The following is an 18,611-nucleotide window of genomic DNA, read 5'->3' on the forward strand; positions in this document are numbered from 1 at the left end:
ATTTGAGAAATTCTAAACCACAGGTCAATCGCAAAAAAAAACGACAAACATAGCTGGGTAGACAGACCCAGACGTGCTCGCTGAAATTTGTGTACTTATCCTAAATTCCAATTCAAAACATTTGTAAAATTAACAGCTAAAAGGTCAAAGGCGTTGTTATATTTTTCAAAAAATGAAGATGTAAAAGATAAAGTCTGGAAGTCAGCTTCTGTCGTAACGCTGCGATATAAACTAAATATGTTGATATTTTCCCAACCATGCGTAATTAAGGAAATCACAGTTAACAATCTTTCTCAAAACTGAAAGTTTCTAAGAAATTTCGAAAAATCCTTTTCAACCTCGGGAGCACCGATAATAATTATCTGAAGTGAGTGCAACAACTTCCAATTTATGTTGGCAGGATAACAAAAATGCATGGTCGGTTTGCAAATATCATGTTTTGCAATTTTTACCTCGGAAACGTTAGTAATCAATTTTTGAACAGCACAATTCAGGCCCCAAAGTTATGCAAACACAATGGCATCAACAAATTCAATTCTTTTTGTAATAAATTGCTTTCCCAAACTGTGATAGCCCTGAACAATTCATTAGTGTCACACTTCAGGAAAATATCAATCATTGCCGTTTTCTGCTCACCTCTTATATCAGCCAATTTCTGCTGAGAATACTGTTTTGAATTTTTGCGATGAATTTTTGAAACCACTAGAAGATTCAATAAAAAACCAGTTCATATCAACCGTAACTAACATTTATAATGTGAGTAATCCCCAACGTACCCTGTTCAGTTTGTCTGCTAAGAATGGATGATTAGGTATTCCTGACCCAGTGGTAAAGGCGAGTGAACAGTTTGAAATGTCCAAGATTACATCTTCACTGATTTCGGATTCTATTGTGAATGGAACGGCATTGGACGTCGACGCACACAAAACTCACGTTCGCAGCAGCAAACAAACTTTTCAGCTGGAAAATGAGTCCCAGCAGAGTAATACATATAAGGCTTTGTTAGAACAAGCATGCTCATCAGAGAGAAAAAGAATGGAGCGGAATTTCAAAACGGGAAACTTGTTGGTTAACCGCAAAAGTGTCAGAGAGAGACAATTTTGTTTTGTCGAAGAACGAATTCCAGGATTCCAAGGCGCTAAGATACGGTTTACCCCTAACAAACCTCCCTCTGAAATGTGACGGTTGTGGTGAAGATTTCCATGTTCAGCATGCCCTAATCTGCAAAAAAGGAGGCCTGATTACACAAAGGCATAATGAAATTAGAGATTTATTGGGAGACTTATCCTGCCTTGCATGGACTTACACTCAAAAAGAACCAGTAATTCGTGAACATTCAGAGAATCAGAAAGCTTTAAGAGCCGATCTTCTCATAAGAGGTGTCTGGAGCCCGCAAGAAACTGCCTCGTTTGATATTTGTGTCACAGACACTGAGGCTAAATCTTACAGCAACAGAAATCCAGAGGATGTGTTGGAAAGCTGCGCTGACGAAAAGAGGAGAAAATACTCCAAGGCTTGCCATGAAAAACATATCGCTTTTACTCCGTTAATTTTCAGTGTTGACGGCATGATGGCCAGAGAGAGCAAAATTTTTCTCAGAAGACTGGCGGACAGACTCGCTTCTAAGTGGGACAAACCCTACAGCATTATCATGAACTGGGTCAAACTGAGATTAAATTTTGCAATCTTAAGGGCTTCAAATCTGTGCATAAGAGGAACTAGATCTAAATGGAGATCGCTTCGCTATGAAGATGGAGCTTTTATTCCTTAAAGAAATATGTTGACGTTCCTGTTGTAATCGGATAAAAGTTGTCAGATATTTATCACGATACTTGAGAGGACAACGTACTTGTAGAATAAATGTCTGCTGGCATGGATTCAAAAATCTGTTTTATAAGTCACCCAATCAGCAGGGGCAACAAATTTTAACGCCAAATATTAGCGCTCTGATGTTTTTGTCACCCAATGAGTGGGGGCATCAAACTGAAATCAAATTGAATATTGTGCGAGCAACTTCAAATCGGCTCAATTTTAAAATGTCATCAACCCGAAAAACTAAATTATGTATCCAGAAGAAAGACCTCTAGCTAAGTTAATGCCTAAGATCACCTAAGATGCCCAAGTTTTTGTTCTTACCTGATCTAAGTGGGGAGAACAAAAGCATATTGCAAGAGGCCTATTTCTTGTTGTGAAGAAAAGAAACTGACTGCTGATATTTGATTAAATGAACTGCTAATCTGCTGTGTTGATGAGAATATCATGTTAACCAAGTTAATTGTCAGTTGATTCTTTTACTACATTTCTGCTGAGTGTTATTTTTTTCTGTTTTGAGATATTACAAAAATTTTGAGTAGAGGCCCGGACTTGAGTCTCAGAGCATTTCAGTACTGTAACATTGTATTCCCATTGTATATCATTGGCCCAGTACTGTATAAGTGTATCCTAAGAGTATCTTCCTCATGATGTGCAGTATAAGTCCCATAGATAGGTTTGTTTCTGAAAAGGGACTGTACAGGCTAAGTTCATAATTTTACTCTGAAATTTACCATGAAATGTCTATTAGATGCCATGATCAGAACCAGCATGATTCAGTTCTGCTTTTTTATGTGACTCAGGTCCGGGGGATTAGATGACATATGACGAAAACGTGTGAAAAGCTGGGTGACATTTACTATGGCCATTTTGATCCTTTTACACTCGCACATGCTTCGACCAAATCTGGCTCTCCTGCTCTGACAATTTAAATTTTTCAATTTTTGTTTAAAGCAATTTGGAATGATAATTAGACAGGCGTTAAGGTGGAAGGCTACAAACATCAATTGTGGTATCCCTAAACAAAAACATAAACCCTTTAACGTCGGAGGGATTGCTCTCAAGCAACAGACGGGGGCAATTTAATTTAGAGGGGGTATACCTTAGAAATGTCTTATGGGTGCAAAATGGACCCCAGAGTGTTTCGAACCCTGACCTCCAGATTAGCAGCCTGACATCTTACCCACTCTGTAGATTTTATCAACAAACTATTTCAGAAGTAGAGTAGCTCCGATCACTCAAAAATGAAGAACTAAAGCATGAAAAAGTCACTTAAGATTTTAAAGAATGAAACAACAGAGGCGCAAAAACGGCCAAGTAACTATTTTTCATAAAAAAGACACACCCTTGCAATAATTGCTTCAAGCATCATTCGAGAGCAATTAACAATCAATCTACTTAACAGTTCATAAATTTCTGGAAAGTAAAATTTAATTGATGTGTTGTGTTTTTCAAAAGGGACGTCAACCAAACAAGCTGTACAGCTTATCTGACGTACCTCTTGAAAACTTTTATAGTTCTTAATTATAAACTGTTTTCAAGGAATTCAATTCAATTCAGCATGAACAAGACTGTCGAACGTGATAACCCTGTTTTGGTGCACATGGTACCCCAATTGGAACAGTCTCGGTCGTTTAGGCGATTCGATAAACTGATTTCATTGTCAACAATAACCTTGAGTTTTACTAACAAGTAATTGTCTGTTCAAATTGACGAATTTGTGAAAAAAAGACAAAACTCCTTTCCTAATCAAAAAAGAACTCTTTTGGGTAACAACCACGAAAAGTGTTCATTTTAACCATAAGCTGCATATGAACGAAACAGTCCGAAAAATAAAATTGTGCCTAATTATATTTATAAAAAATGTATACTGCTAGTGATAGCATTAGCCTTGCCCTGCACATCTGATTAAAACGATTTTCGGCTATTGTTAATTTATAATACTTATCAACTTAATCATCGAAATAAATTTGACTCAGATAATTCGGTTTCTGATATAGTGATATATAAGTATGGGTTTGATGTGGGGGAACTCAGAGTAACGAGACGACAAAATCACCACATCGACCACAAATGACAGTTTGCACAATAATTTTAAACTCATTTCTACAGGAAAAACCTCGTATTTCACCATATTGGTTATGTTCATAAAAATGCCTCTAGATATTAATTGATCTCATATCAGCACAGAATATTTATACTCACATATAATCTCTCTCTCACCAAGAACATGTTTTTTCACCCCTAACAGTCATTTGAGTCGAAATGTTGATAAAATTAATTTATACACCGAATGGGGGAATTTATAAAACACATTATGTCAAAAATAACGCCGATAAAACATTGAAATCCACACCACCAAGTTTATAATTATGTTGCCGGTTTCACTGAGGTATTTAAGTATTATTCAGGGAATGAACGCACATATAAATTTTAAAAATCTGCTCGGGTACAGGCAGAAAGTTGTCGCTTTCTTGAAATTATCTCGCAATTTTCTCTTTCAAATTACAGTTTGGCTCGATAGCATTATAATAGCTTACAATAACAATATTTGAGAAAATCGTAGAACATTGCCATGAGATCATTAATTGTCACATATTTACAAAACAAAAAGGATAACAACAATTTGAAGTTATAACTGGAAACCTTCTGATAATTTTGAACTGAAGTAAGGCTGTTTTCATCGAAATTCCTTATTGTTGATCCTGCAGATCAATTTCACGCAACCAGAAACTTGTCAAGAATTATTTCCTGAGTATGACATAGAATGAAAACGAATATTTATTCACAAAGAGGACAAAAACAGATCCATACTTTTTGTAACAATAGTACGTTTATGAAACTGATGGTTATAAATTGACATCTTGTTCATGATAAATTTATCCCCAGCTGTTGTTCCATTCTGCCTGTTGGCTTGTTTGCTTAAATTAGCTGTCTTTGTTGTTATTGATTATTTCTTGCTCAACACCTGACTAATCCAATCAAGCCCTTCGTACAAACCGTCTCCCTGAAACAGAACAAGCTTTCAATGTGCTTATGAAAATCTTAAGTGGAAATGGTACTGAAACATCACGTAAGGGGGTCTCTTCGAAGATTAATTTATTTGCACAGTTAAATCAAGTGGGTGTGGGTCCAACTCTAAGAACCGCCCTTCATACCATGAATTTGTCTTCAAAACAGTTTCGGTGAATACCTAGAATTTTGTCGGCCGAAAGGCTCTAACAGAACTTAAGGCCGTCCGGGCGTTACCTGTTTATCCCGTTTCTGAGGACGAAAAATCAATTTAAAAAATCGCATTAAAAGACCGCGGGACTAATATAAATGCTCCCAACTCTGTTTGAAAGCAATTAAGAAATTCCGCATTTTTTTATATTGATTGCCGAGATGTGAAATTTTGACTTAAAGAAATTGTATGACTTCTGTTGCTTGCATTAAAGTAAGCAAAAGTCTCTTTGCGAGTCAGGAAAGTCATTTTTGAGGCTAAGTCAAGCGTAGCAAAAAATTAGTCACGAGAACGAACGCAACATTGGTTTCAACAACAGAAATTGGACAAAGGAATGAACAAATACAGATATGAAGGTAGCGAGCTGATCGTGATCAAAATCTTCACGATAAAATAAAAAACATAGCTAACACAGAAAATCTCCACAAGTTGCAACTCTTAAATATGTTCAGCATACCTTGTAAATATTTTCTTTTCATCCAGTAGCAAAAATAATGAAAAAAAAACGATATATATATATATATATATATATATATATATATATATATATATATGCCAAGAAAACAAACGACGAAAATTTCAACACTAGCTGAAACCCCAAAACAACTATGCGACACACCGTGCAACATAGTAAAAGTTTTTAAACATATGACCAGCAAAAAATTGACAACAAAATAAACGTTGCCTACAATGAAAATCAGGGAAAGGAAACATTAGCAAATAACAGAAAAATCATGAATGACACCACATGGTTGTCGCTATCGAGCTGTCAAACTGCAAAGTTAAGCCAGGTTTTGCAAAACCTCACGAGGGTGATACAGACCGACCGTATGTCTTTTACTTAATTCTTGTTGCGAGTGAAACAATTGCATAACCTGGACCACACTAGATTTAATTAGATAACTTTTGTCCGCCGCTCTTCTATCATAACACTTCATTTGATAACAGGGGCGAAAATGAGCCACAGAAAAACAAAAGTCTAATCAAACGCAACTTTCCGCCACAATTCCATATTTCTACAGCATACAACTAAAACATGTTAGTTTATCTGTATCTTATTGAATAACAGTTTTAAAAAGTCAAGTAAAAAACGCATTAAAAAGACAGTAGGACTAATATAAATGCTCCAAATTCTGTTTGAAAGCAATTAATAAGAAACTCAGCATTTGTTTAACTCATTGCCGAGATGTGAAATCTTGACTTAAAGAAATTGTATGACTTGCGTTGTTTCCATTAGCTGCCCTCAAACAACCTTCAATTAATTTAAGCAAGTTTCTTTGGAGTCAGGAAAGTCATTTTTGAGAGGTAAGTTCATTCACGAGAACGAACGAAAAACTTGTTTCAACAACAGAAATTGCACAAAGGAATGAACAAAATACAGATATGGTGCGCGAGATGTCATTTGGTCGTGATCAAAATCTTCACGACAAAACAAAAACATAGAAAATCTCCGCAAGTTGCAACTCTTAAATATGTTCAGCATACCTTGTAAATATTTTCTTTTCGTCCAGTTCAAAGATAATGACAAAAAAACAAGAAAAAAAAACGATATACACCAAGAAAACAAAAAAATTTCAACAGTAGTTTGACGAAGAGTTTTCATTGACTTAACAAAAAAGGGAACCTGGAATTGACAAGGAATGAAATGGAAAAAAAATTAGAAAATCCGATCAAAACACTCGCGTTGAAAAACACTAATTAGAAAAAAATTTTTCCAAAAACTAATTTTGGTACCACCGTTTCACATTAAAACTTCACGCCGAAAAACCAATTTTTTCTTCACTTTGTATTTCGGCTTGATCAAAATCACCACTCCAATGTGAGTTCAAAAATCATAATGCGTGCACGGATCTGAAAAAGGAGCAGCCGGAAGAATTCCAGAATCGAGTCAAAGAGTCGTCTTCACCAAAAAGATAACCTTTGACATAACTATCTTATAATAGACCAATTGAGAAAACCAACAAAAAGCAATCATTAGTCAAAAACACTGAAAAAACACTTAAAATTATAAATGTAAACGAAATAACGTCGCACGCATTGCTCTCGAACGCCAGGACAGGCTACGCAACTTAATTCACAGGGGTCTGCAGCCTAGATAAAATTTTCTTTACGGGTGGGAAAAAGCGCCCACGCACGCATTCGAAAATGCAAACTTCAGCGTCGTTGAATGACGCACTAACCACTTTTCTATCAAGCCTTTGTGATATCCGATTTCACAATCGCTTTTGCTTCAGCATGACTTAATTTTTTAATTAGAGCCAAGTAGATCACGCAAAAATCAGAAGTCAAGCACAAATTTTCCTGAAAATTACCTCAAGAACAGCACAATTTGTAATTAAAATTACGGGGATCACTAAGCCTCGGTTTAATTCCCAACAAGTCCAATGATGTAAAACAACGAGTGAAACATTGCCAAAACTTGCACAACAAAAATTGAAAACCTCAAAATAAAATTAGCAGAAAAACTTTTAAAAAACTTTCGAAACGACCCGTTATAAAAACAGGCTAAGAGGAGTTTTTAAGCGACGAACAGTAGTTAAAACAAAAGTAAACTTCTTGAAAAAGCCAGATGTGAACGAAGAACTTAGCTCGCTTAGAGAAAATTTTTTCAAACCTCGATTTCTCGCTCTCTAGAAAACAGCAGTATGAATATACCAATCGAAACTTTGCACGCGCGGCATTTGCTGTTCCAAATTCACTCCAATATTCTTGATGAAAATACACGCCTCCAATACTCTTCTTGAGTAAGCGATCCAATAAATTCGATTTACACAATGCAATATAAAAAAAGCAACTAAGAGACAACTACTAGCCTCGCTATCGCTGCACAGCTATTAAAAACAAACCGACCAACGGCGGACAAATTGCTCTCCAACGACAGACGGGTCAATTAAATTGAAGGACTGTGGCTTAGATACAAATTTTCCTTATGAGTGCAAAAATTCTGAATAGAGTGGGCTACGAAGAGACCTCCGGAGTTCTCGACAGAAGCATTAACCACTCGGCTCTTACAATGTTTTTTATTTTATCAACAAACTTTTCTTCGTAGTGAGAGCAACCGATATCACTCAAAAATTAAGAAGACGAGCGTGGAAAAACCACTTGAGAAGGTAAATAATGCTCAAGAGCAAAAACTCAAAAACGGCCAAGCAAAAAAAATTTGCATAAAAAACACGTTATAATACTAGCTCTTAAATTTGTTCGAGAGCAATTAAAAATAGATCACCAAAACTTAGATCACCAAATGCAAAGAAGACGAGCGTGGAAAAACCACTTGAGAAGGTAAATAATGCTCAAGAGCAAAAACTCAAAAACGGCCAAGCAAAAAAAATTTGCATAAAAAACACGTTATAATACTAGCTCTTAAATTTGTTCGAGAGCAATTAAAAATAGATCACCAAAACTTAGATCACCAAATGCAAAGAAGACGAGCGTGGAAAAACCACTTGAGAAGGTAAATAATGCTCAAGAGCAAAAACTCAAAAACGGCCAAGCAAAAAAAATTTGCATAAAAAACACGTTATAATACTAGCTCTTAAATTTGTTCGAGAGCAATTAAAAATAGATCACCAAAACTCTTCGGGTAAAAAAACCAAGTGAAGGCCAATACTAGCTCGCTATCACAGCTATTAAAAAAGACACCAACCCTGGTTGCACAGGTGGCTTGCACGTGCCAGTCTCTGTTCTTGAGGAAGTGCAGCCCCAACAGCTGTGACATCTCCGAGACTGAGAGTGCGTTGGGGAGGTCCTGTTTGTTGGCAAACACCAGCAATACTGCATCTCGCAGCTCATCCTCCTCTAACATCTTGCGTAACTCCTCTCTCGCCTCATTTGCACGCTCCCTGTCATTTGTGTCCACCACGAATATCAACCCTATAAGCAAAAACGATACATGTAAAAAAAGATACGTGTCCTCTTCGTCCAATGACATTGTAAAGCCACGTGACTCTAATGAAGTCGCTGAGAAAATCTGTCATAAATCCACAACCGGGTAGTGGTTTCAGATATAAGCCAAAATTTCCGTGACTTTAGCAAAATATTCGAGCAACCTTGCTTGAAATACGCACTTGCAGGTTTAAAACTTGGCACATTATACAGGAAAATCCGGCATTGCAAACATCTGATTACAAAATTTGTTCAACTATTATTTCGACCCATTTATAATTCCAGGTTAAAATATAACTTGTTCATAAAGTTGCAAACTAAATTCAAGCGAATGTTAAAACAGCTTCTGTTCAAAAATTTCAACTATTGATTTAAAATATACACAAAATTAGACTGAAAATACTTTTTTAATTTAAACAACTGGTTACAAAATCAAACAGCCGGCTAACTGCCGGAAAAGACCCGTCGTTGATGCGCATCGGGATTGAAATAGGAAAAAAGGAGATCGAAATTGACAGAATTTCTTCATAAGTTCTTATTCGGTCAGTTAGATTCTAAAACTACCTAATCAAGCTTCTAAACTGAAAAATATTAAGCTTAATACTTATGTCAGCTTGTAACCACTCTAAGGAACTTTGATAACCTAATGCGCTATGATCTAATGACCGGGCTTTATCGGTTTATCCCTTCTCTTGATTTTGCTCTTTTGAAATTGTCCAAAATCACAGTACGTTCAATGCGTGAAAGAATTTAAAACCCATTCAGTTGAAATAGTGAGCAAGGTAAACAAAGAGTCAACCGTGAAAATCTTGACTTAGGTTAAAAACGAAAAACGATCAAAAGGTAAATTGAATTTAAAAAAACATGAAAAGTCCTGACACAATTCAAATAGCAAAAATCAAAACCAAATTGCAGCATGTGAAAAAACCAGATTTCTTTGAACACCGTTTTCTCACTACTTTGAGACAGAAGTGAAAAAAATTCACGCCGCAAATCCACTCGCTTTTTCCACTCCACTTCCAGTTTCGGCGTGACCAAAATCAACACTCCGGAATCAACTCGAAGTAAAAATCAATTTAAAATTGCCAACCAATAACTGATAGAACAATAAACTTTATTATACTATTCAAATTGAAACAACCAGAGTAAAAAATAAATCAGAGAAAAAGCAAAGGAAAATATTTTCTTGGAAAAATTACATAACTTGCGACTCCAGCAGCAGTGTATGTGATAGAATGTCTGCTATAATTTAATTTAGTTAAACAATTCAAAAATCTGTTAAAATCATTAATCTTCTCTGAAAATTGTAATATTGAAATGAATGTTCTCAACACACCCTGAGAAACAGTTTCTGCTGATTTATTGAGCACCAAAGCGACATCCAAACGCACTGAAAAACATAAAACAAGAGCAAAAACTAAAATTTACAAAAACTGCAGAACTTGATTAATTTTTTTCAAAATATGCCATCAAATCTTAAATAGTTTCCATTTAGTAGTCATAACCTTGTCAACAACTCTAAGTAAACAGTTGAACAAAAAAATATTCTGAAAACCAGAAAAAAATGGAAGATTAAGGCAAAAAACTTCAAGAACGGTTTCGCTTCAAAAATTAAGAGCAAAATTTTTTAAATTTAGCCTATTTAAGTTCGATGATATTGCCGATATCCAAAGGCCACAAAAACCTAGTTTTGGTAGAAGCTAGTTTCAACCAAAAATGTAACCCCCGACACTGAAACATGAAAAAGAGTACAAACACCGTTAAAAAAGCGTCTAAAAGGCGAAATCACAAAAGAGCTCAAGATAGCATATAAAACACTCATATATAATTGACATGGTAAAAAAAACGCTCCCAATCGCATAGTAACTTGTTAATATGGTTTAGAAAAAACTTTTTTTCCAAAAAAAGGCGAAAAACTTAAAAAAAACTGTTCGAAAAAGCCGTACATGAACAAAATATTTCGCTCGCTTAGCGAAAATTTTTTCACACCTACTTTTCTCACTCTCTCAAAAACGCGACATGCACGAATATCACTCTCTTATCTTCAATTCGTTGAACCGTTTGACCTAAACGGTTAGTTTTCACGTGCGTTTACATCCTGTTTTAAATACACTCCAACAATTATCGATAAAAAAAGACGTTCCACCAATACTCATCTTCGAGTCGTAAAAAAGACAGCACCCCAATGCAACTCAAAATCTTTCACAAAAGAGCTCCTAAATAATGGCCGTTGCGAGGCTGACGGCGGCTATTAAATAAATTCAAAAATATGTATCAGATACATTCACTTTTTGTACAAATAGTGAGAAAGCGGAAAGGAACGTATAAGTTAAATACCAATCAAGTGGTCGAGGGACTAGATCTTTTACGTCTTCGGTTAAAACAGGGGCATATTATTTTGATGAACCTACAAAAACAATTTGGCTAAAAAAACGTGAAAAGGAATGAAAGTACCTTGAGTGTTCTGGAAGTAGTGTCTCCAGAGAGGTCTGATTCTGTCCTGTCCACCCACATCCCACACTGTGAAGCTGATGTTCTTGTACTCGACTGTCTCCACGTTGAACCCAATAGTCGGAATAGTTGTCACTACCTCGCCTATAATAACAGAAAACCATCAATAACGCTACGGATTTATTCTAAACACCAACGCATAATTTTTTTCATTTTTATTCATAATTTTCCTGATACATTCAATGTGACCATAACTTGACAAAAGACCATAACTTGACAATGAGACCATAAATTTCAAAACGCATGCATAATAAAATATCTCTACGTGGAGCATTGCCATGGAAAAACTCAGGCTTCCATCTTTTGATAGGTTAACAAATAAAGAAACATAGCTGGCAGATTGCCAGAAAATAGCCGCAACAGCTTCGTAGATGAGTAGTCTCAAAAAGATAGTAAAAGAAACAGACCAAAAAAATTCTTTTTATTAAATGCTGAGATGTTATATTTTCTATTAAGAATTTGTTTATCCTAATGCTACTTCTATTCAATACTCTCAAAAAACCTTCAATTAGAGAGACACACACTCATTTGACCTTATCTCGTCAGAATTAAAGTGAGGAAAAGTCAATTTTAGAGTAAGGAAGTCATTTTTGAGAGAGAGGTAAGTCACGTGTAACCAAAAACTTAATCACACCAATGAACAAAAAACTCGTTCCAATAAGAATTAAAAATGACGTCACGCACGCAATTCAGTTGAAATTGTATTAACGAATGAACAAAAGGCAGATTTGAAGTGATTGTGACGTCATATGGTCGAACAAAAATATTGACGACGAAATAAAAAACATAACCGGAAGAATTCCGAAACGACTCGAAGTCATATCCTCAAAAAACTGCCTTTTCCAATTGCTAATATCTCTATTCCGAAGGCATTAGTGCAGAAAAAACAATAAGTCAAAGAGCAAAAGGATTTTTGTCCAAAAAATTAACATTCAAAATTAGGAAACCTCAATTTATTTTCCGTGTAATACAAGTACACATACAAATAAAAGCCATTGTTTCTTGCAATGAAAGCAAGTTATCCAAAACAAAAAAAAAATCAGCCAGGCCACGATGAATTCACAAACACTCTATTTTTGAACAAAAGGAGAAAAATTAGCAAAAATTGTTTAAAATTTCAATTTTTTGATATTGAATAGAAAGAGACAACTTTGTAGTGAAAAAAACTTGCACCCTTTATAGTAAATAGAGCCTACAGGCGTCAGACTTTAATTCACTTTAAAACAATTTCAATAAAACAATATAATGGTCCCATTTCAACAGCAAAATAGTTGAAAAACCTTAAAATTAATCAATAAAAAGACAAAAGAAACAGAAAATAATTCACAGAAAAAAACGTTTGAAATCAAATTAAGACCTCTATTTTTTGGAGAAATTAATTATCGCTAAAAAGATTTAATGGTATTTCAAGCAAATTATAAGTGCCGCACTGTCGAATGAAATATGATGTCGATGAAAATCAAAGACGAATTTAAAAATAGGGAAGTTTGTGCTCACTTAGAATTTAAAACGCATTATTAGACTCTGAAAAACACTGGTATTAATTTCAGAGGTTCACATAATAATACAGCTTTTATTTAAAATTATTTCTACAAAAAAAAACAAAATTATAAGCGAAAAAAACTAGGCCAATTGGACAAAAAAGCGGCTAAAAATGGTTATCTATATGCGGTATTCTGACAGAAAACACATTTTAAAGTCGAAGAGTCATTCACTGATCGTAGCGCATGATCAAAAATATCTCATGAAAAAGTTAGTTCACATGACAATTTTACCCTTTCACTTTTAGGTCAAAACGCCGTCTGAATAGCACTTCCGGTAAAAAAAAAAACCTCAAGAAAAACCAATACTCCTCTTCGAGTCGTAAAAAGCCAAGAGAAGGCCAATAATAGCCTCAGCTATCGCTTCGCGGCTATTAATAAAAAATGCATGCAATAAAATTTTATAAAATCAGTTGTTTAAACTCTTGTTTTGGGTCCCGATTGGCAGTAAAAAAACTGAAACGTGTTAACTTATTTAAAAAAAACAGCACCCAAAAATCTGAAGTTGCGGAAAAGTACAATCGAACGGACGAAAACAGATAAAATACATCTGAAAATTTTATAACATGAACAGAGAATAATAGAATGCTCACCAGGACCCAAATAATCGCTACAAATTTAGTCTGAGGTCAATTTCAAAACACGACTATTGTTTGTTCTTTCCCTGGTATTCGAGGCCAGTAAAACAATCCAGGGAACAATAGGCAACAGCGACCAACAAATAGGGAATGATAGCACGAAAAGCCTCACACTAAAACATTTGTAAATAGCCGTCAGCCAAAATCTTCTGTTCGAGACAAAAACGGTCTGATATAAATCGATTAGGCATCTAATTAAAAAAAATTTTACTTGAATACATTTCCAATATGCTTCATACTCTCATCGGACGTCATAATCTGAGGTATTTGAGAGTGGAAAAAACAAATTAGTTAATTTTAAAGAAACAATTATTAATGCTGAATAGAACAAATTGATTTGAACGTCGCATTGTCACAATGAATATCAGAAAGTGCGCGAACAGAAACATTAATTTTTCTCAATTTCTTTAAGTTTAAGATTGAAAAACTTAATTACTAATGACAATGGTAAATTACAAAGCACATTTATTGATAATCAAAATACCGGCTAGCGTTCTCTGGACTTACAAAAATAAAACCTAACAGATTAGTAAAATAGCTCGATTGAGCATCAATCGGAAAGCCACCTTCGTTGACTGGTAAGAATTATGGTGACTAACCTAATTTAAGTTTGTAGAGAATGGTAGTCTTTCCAGCTGCGTCCAATCCAACCATCAAAATTCTCATCTGCTTCTTGCCCAACAGGGACTCAAATAGACGGGCAAATGTAATTCCCATTCTGGCAAGTTAGTTATAACTACAGGTTGTAATTTTGTGATAAATTGTTAAGTGACGATTGCTCACAACACGCTCGACTTTTACAGTCAGTACTCTGAAAAAAACTTTGTTGCAATGGTGTTAAGAATAATTTAAGTAATGCTTAAGTAGTTATGCAGCAAAACTTTGTGTGTTCGCCAAACTGACAGAACTAAAAACGAATTTTGTGCTGAGTAAAATATATCTTTGTTAATTCATATCCCCTCAATTTCAAATACAACATGTGTTATTCAGACCGGCAAAACAATACTCCGTTTACAAGTTATATAATTTCAGTATAGAGCAAGTATTATCACTTGGCTACATTACAACTGCGTTATTATTCACAATGGCAAAAATTTGAAGGATAATCTATAAGCTGAATCATTTAATTAGTTTACATAAATCATTAAGCCATTAGTTACAATGCAATTAAAAATACAAAGCAGTAAATTATTCAATATTACCACTGCATATTAAGTACATCTGATTTTGGACACTATTTCAAAGTTATATACGTTGTGGAGGTATACAAAAATTGTGAATTTCAAGATAAAATGCCATTTATCAAATTAATCAAAATTAGCACGTTTTTTAATGTGGTTGATAAGTGCATTGGTGGATTGATCATGTGTTGAAACTTCTTCCGTTCCTGATAGTTCTTTCTCGATTACTTTTGCAAGCTGTTTTCCTAATTCAACTCCCCACTGATCATACGAATTGATATCCCAAATAACGCCTTGCACGAAAATCTTGTGCTCGTACATAGCAATCAAAACACCCAGAGTAAAAGCGTCCAATTTCTCGTAAACAATTGAATTGGTAGGGCGGTTTCCTTTGAAAACTCTATGAGGCAAAATTTCTTCGATTCTTTCAGGCGATGTTCCCGCTTTTTCCATTTCTTCTTTTACCTCCTCGGGAGTTTTGCCTTTCATCAGTGCTTCGGTCTGAGCCAAAAAATTGGCCAGAAGAATCTTATGATGAACCCTGTTTGAGATAGGGTTTAAAGTATGCACAGGAGCCAGGAAGTCACATGGGATTAATTTGGTTCCCTGGTGAATCAATTGGTAAAATGCGTGTTGGCCATTGGTTCCAGGTTCTCCCCAAATAATAGGGCCAGTTTCCCATTTGACTTCCTTGCCTGATCTAGTTCTATATTTCCCATTTGATTCCATATCACCTTGTTGGAAGTAAGCTGCAAATCGGGACAGATACTGATCATACGGTAAGATACCATGACTTTGTGCTCCCAAGAAATTGTTGTTCCAAATTCCAATTAAGGCTAGTATAACAGGAACGTTCTCTTCAAGCTTTGCAGTGCAGAAGTGCTGATCCATGAAATGCCCTCCCTGTAAAAGCTCATCAAATTTGTCAAAGCCCACGTAAAGAGCAATGGAGAGACCGATAGCTGACCAAAGCGAATACCGTCCACCTACCCAATCCCAGAAACCAAACATGTTCTTCTCATCAATGCCAAACTCTGTCACCTTCACTTTATTCGTTGACAGAGCAACAAAATGCTTCGCAACGTGTTCTCTCTCTTTAGCAGCCTCCAAGAACCAGGACTTTGCGGAATTAGCATTAGTAATGGTTTCTTGAGTGGTAAACGTCTTAGAAGCGATGATGAATAGTACTGTTTCAGGATCAACAACTTTCAACGTTTCAGTCATATGAGTTCCATCAATATTAGATACAAAATGACATTTTAACGATCCAGCGTAATGCTTCAAGGCTTCAGTAACCATCACTGGACCCAAATCGGATCCTCCGATCCCAATATTTACAACATCTGTAATGGCTTTTCCAGTGTAGCCCTTCCAAGCACCCGAGCGAACAGTCTCAACAAAAGTTTCCATCTTAGCCAGCACTTCGTTCACATGAGGCATGACGTCTTCGCCGCCTGACATAATTGGTTTTCCAGACTTGTTTCGCAGCGCAACATGCAATACACTTCTATTTTCAGTAAAATTGATAGGATCACCTGAGAACATTTTCCCTCTCATTCCTTCAACATCTGCTTCTTGTGCTAATTTTAATAGAAGTTCAAATGTTTCTTCGGTGAGCCTGTTTTTCGAATAATCTACAAGTAGTGAGCCATGTCCAGTCAAATCGATCTCTCGGTGGAACTTTGCGTATCTCTTGCTGTCATCATTGAACAATTGTGAAATGTTTAGTCCTTTAACTTTAACGAGATGGTTGGAAAGATCAGCCCAAACACTGGAACCAGCCATAGCGTTCTTAAAGACCAAAAAATCACCACAAAGACACTATAATTTGTAAAAATCAGAAAGTATCTACTAATGCTAAAAAAGTGTGATGAAATAAAACAAGACGGCTCGTGCGAGTCTGTGCGTAGAACAGAAGGGTTCAATATACCTCTCAACATTGCAAGAAAATTTCAAATCCTGTAAGAGAAACCGTTGGGATAATTCGAAAGCAAATTATATGCATTGAAAAAAATTAATTGTAGTAATTGAACCAAAAGTATTCCGACTTTTTTTTTCGAGACACAAAAACAAAAACTCGTCACCATATTCTAGAAAGACTATTGTAGTAGAATTCGAAATACGCAGAAACTGAAAAAAACCATACGAAAACACACACGCAAACACCCCACGAAACAAACATAAGTTATATAAACGTAATACGTTATAATTGAACTATTTATCGGCGGCAACGATCTCGACGCGACGGCCATCGCCCATCAACAGCTAGCTCGAACGTAGTTGCTCTTCGAATTGCGGTGTTGGCAGAACGGCTAGTACGCGTTGCGAGAGGTAAACGTCATTCTGCGCCCCGAGATTCCCCAGAAAACGAAAGGGAATTTTTTAGACCACGAACTAATCCGCCACTTGGCTGTGAAACAGAAACTCGAAAAGTTTGCTACCGAAGCTGGTTGAAACTAACAAGGTCAATCCGAAAACGTGTACACAGAAGCTCAGTTGAAGATTGAGAAAACGTGCATATTAAAAAAAGGGGGTTAATAGTCAAATCTGGGTAATTCTGAAATTAAAATTTTTTTACGATAATACTCGAAACAGCTTGCAATCAACGTTCATCCACGGGAGTACGAGTGCAACCGAGCCAGTGGTTGCAATTGTAGAGCATCTGCAGAAGGACAATAAAGCAAGCAAATACCTTTTTGTGTTCATTAAAATAACCTAAACCAAAAGCCTCCTGACAAAACTGTAGTAGAAAACCTATATAAAAAACCAACCCAACCTATATAAAATTGGCAAATCTCGAAAACAGCTAGTAATTGAGAAAGACTTAAAATTCTTTGAAGAAGTTCTTAGCGCACGCAAGTCCAGTAATTTTAACAGTATAATGTAGCATAAAAAAGTCTCTTCATTTACCCGCAATTATAAAAGTCAACAAAATCCCAGAAACAGACGTGCAAAAATGCGAGGTTTTCTGTAGTGTGTTGACAAGCTCCTAGCAAACTGAATCAACCACTTTTGAGAATAACAAATACAAGTGGTTCAAAGTAAATCAAAATACCGAGATGGTGCATATTTTGGCTGCAAGTTCGCTTCATCACGCCGTAAATAGTCTCCCATATTCAAGCAAGAGACAGTATTACGCCATCAATACAATTTAAGAGGGCTGCTCAAGAAAGGAAAAGGCAAGAACTTGGGCAAAAGGCAGAGGAAAGTGAGAGCCAAGGCAAGGAAGGTGCAACAGACACAGACTGAGGAGGAGCTCCTGAACAATCGGGCTTCATTGCCCCCTGTCCTTGAGCTTCTTTGAGGTATGTGGTTGCTGCTACCGAAGACGTGGCTCAGGTATATTTTGAAAAAATCAAACTGTTTCAAACTTTATCTTGATTACTTGAAATCTTTAAATAAGGTCACTAGCTGCAATTCAAAAAATATCGAATGAGGAGTACGCCAACATGCAGGATGTGGTTTGGATTTGTACTTATTGCAGCAACCAACAGACAGTGGGACACGATAAGGAGATGAAATTGTTTAAAAGGTATGTGGATGATATTATCTGCACGGTTCGTGGTGACCCGGATGAGTATTTAAAATTTGCAAATTCATTACACAACAACCTGCAATTTACCTTAGAAAAAGTGAACATGGATGGGGGTTTGGCTTTTCTTGACATTAACGTAAATGTGAGCAGCAAAAATAATATCACCTGTCATTGGTATCAAAAACCAACTGACACTGGAATAATACTGAATTTTCGCAGCTGTGCACCGCTTCAACATAAGAAAAATGTGATTCAAGGGACGGTTCACAGGGTTTTTAATGCAAC

General features: G+C 35.9%; 2 protein-coding genes across 2 annotated transcripts; both read right to left on the minus strand.

Moving 5' to 3' along the window:
- Positions 1–3,729: 3,729 nt before the first annotated feature.
- Positions 3,730–14,463, minus strand: LOC142349498 (ADP-ribosylation factor 1-like). Its single transcript, XM_075401091.1, has 4 exons — positions 14,210–14,463; positions 11,375–11,515; positions 8,682–8,908; positions 3,730–4,819 (listed from the first exon to the last, which is right to left on the minus strand). The coding sequence occupies exons 1-4, from the start codon at positions 14,325–14,327 to the stop codon at positions 4,763–4,765; spliced, it is 543 nt and encodes a 180-aa protein (XP_075257206.1). The 5' UTR covers positions 14,328–14,463; the 3' UTR covers positions 3,730–4,762.
- A 65-nt stretch (positions 14,464–14,528) lies between these two features.
- LOC142349497 (glucose-6-phosphate isomerase-like) lies at positions 14,529–16,610 on the minus strand. Its single transcript, XM_075401090.1, has one exon. It carries the CDS (start codon positions 16,574–16,576, stop codon positions 14,918–14,920), a length of 1,659 nt encoding a protein of 552 aa, XP_075257205.1. The 5' UTR covers positions 16,577–16,610; the 3' UTR covers positions 14,529–14,917.
- Positions 16,611–18,611: the final 2,001 nt, after the last annotated feature.

Source organism: Convolutriloba macropyga, chromosome 11 (assembly GCF_964194025.1).
Source record: "Convolutriloba macropyga chromosome 11, txConMacr16.3, whole genome shotgun sequence".
Lineage (NCBI taxonomy): Eukaryota > Metazoa > Xenacoelomorpha > Acoela > Convolutidae > Convolutriloba > Convolutriloba macropyga.

Coding starts and splice junctions, on each gene's coding strand:
- LOC142349497 (XM_075401090.1), bottom strand. CDS start 16,576: ATGGCTGGTTCCAGTGTTTGGGCTGATCTTTCCAACCATCTCGTTAAA.
- LOC142349498 (XM_075401091.1), bottom strand. CDS start 14,327: ATGGGAATTACATTTGCCCGTCTATTTGAGTCCCTGTTGGGCAAGAAG. Junction 8,909..11,374: donor CTACTTCCAGAACACTCAAG/GTACTTTCATTC, acceptor TTTTGCTTATAG/GGTTGATATTCGTGGTGGAC. Junction 4,820..8,681: donor AAGCCACCTGTGCAACCAGG/GTTGGTGTCTTT, acceptor GTTCTGTTTCAG/GGAGACGGTTTGTACGAAGG.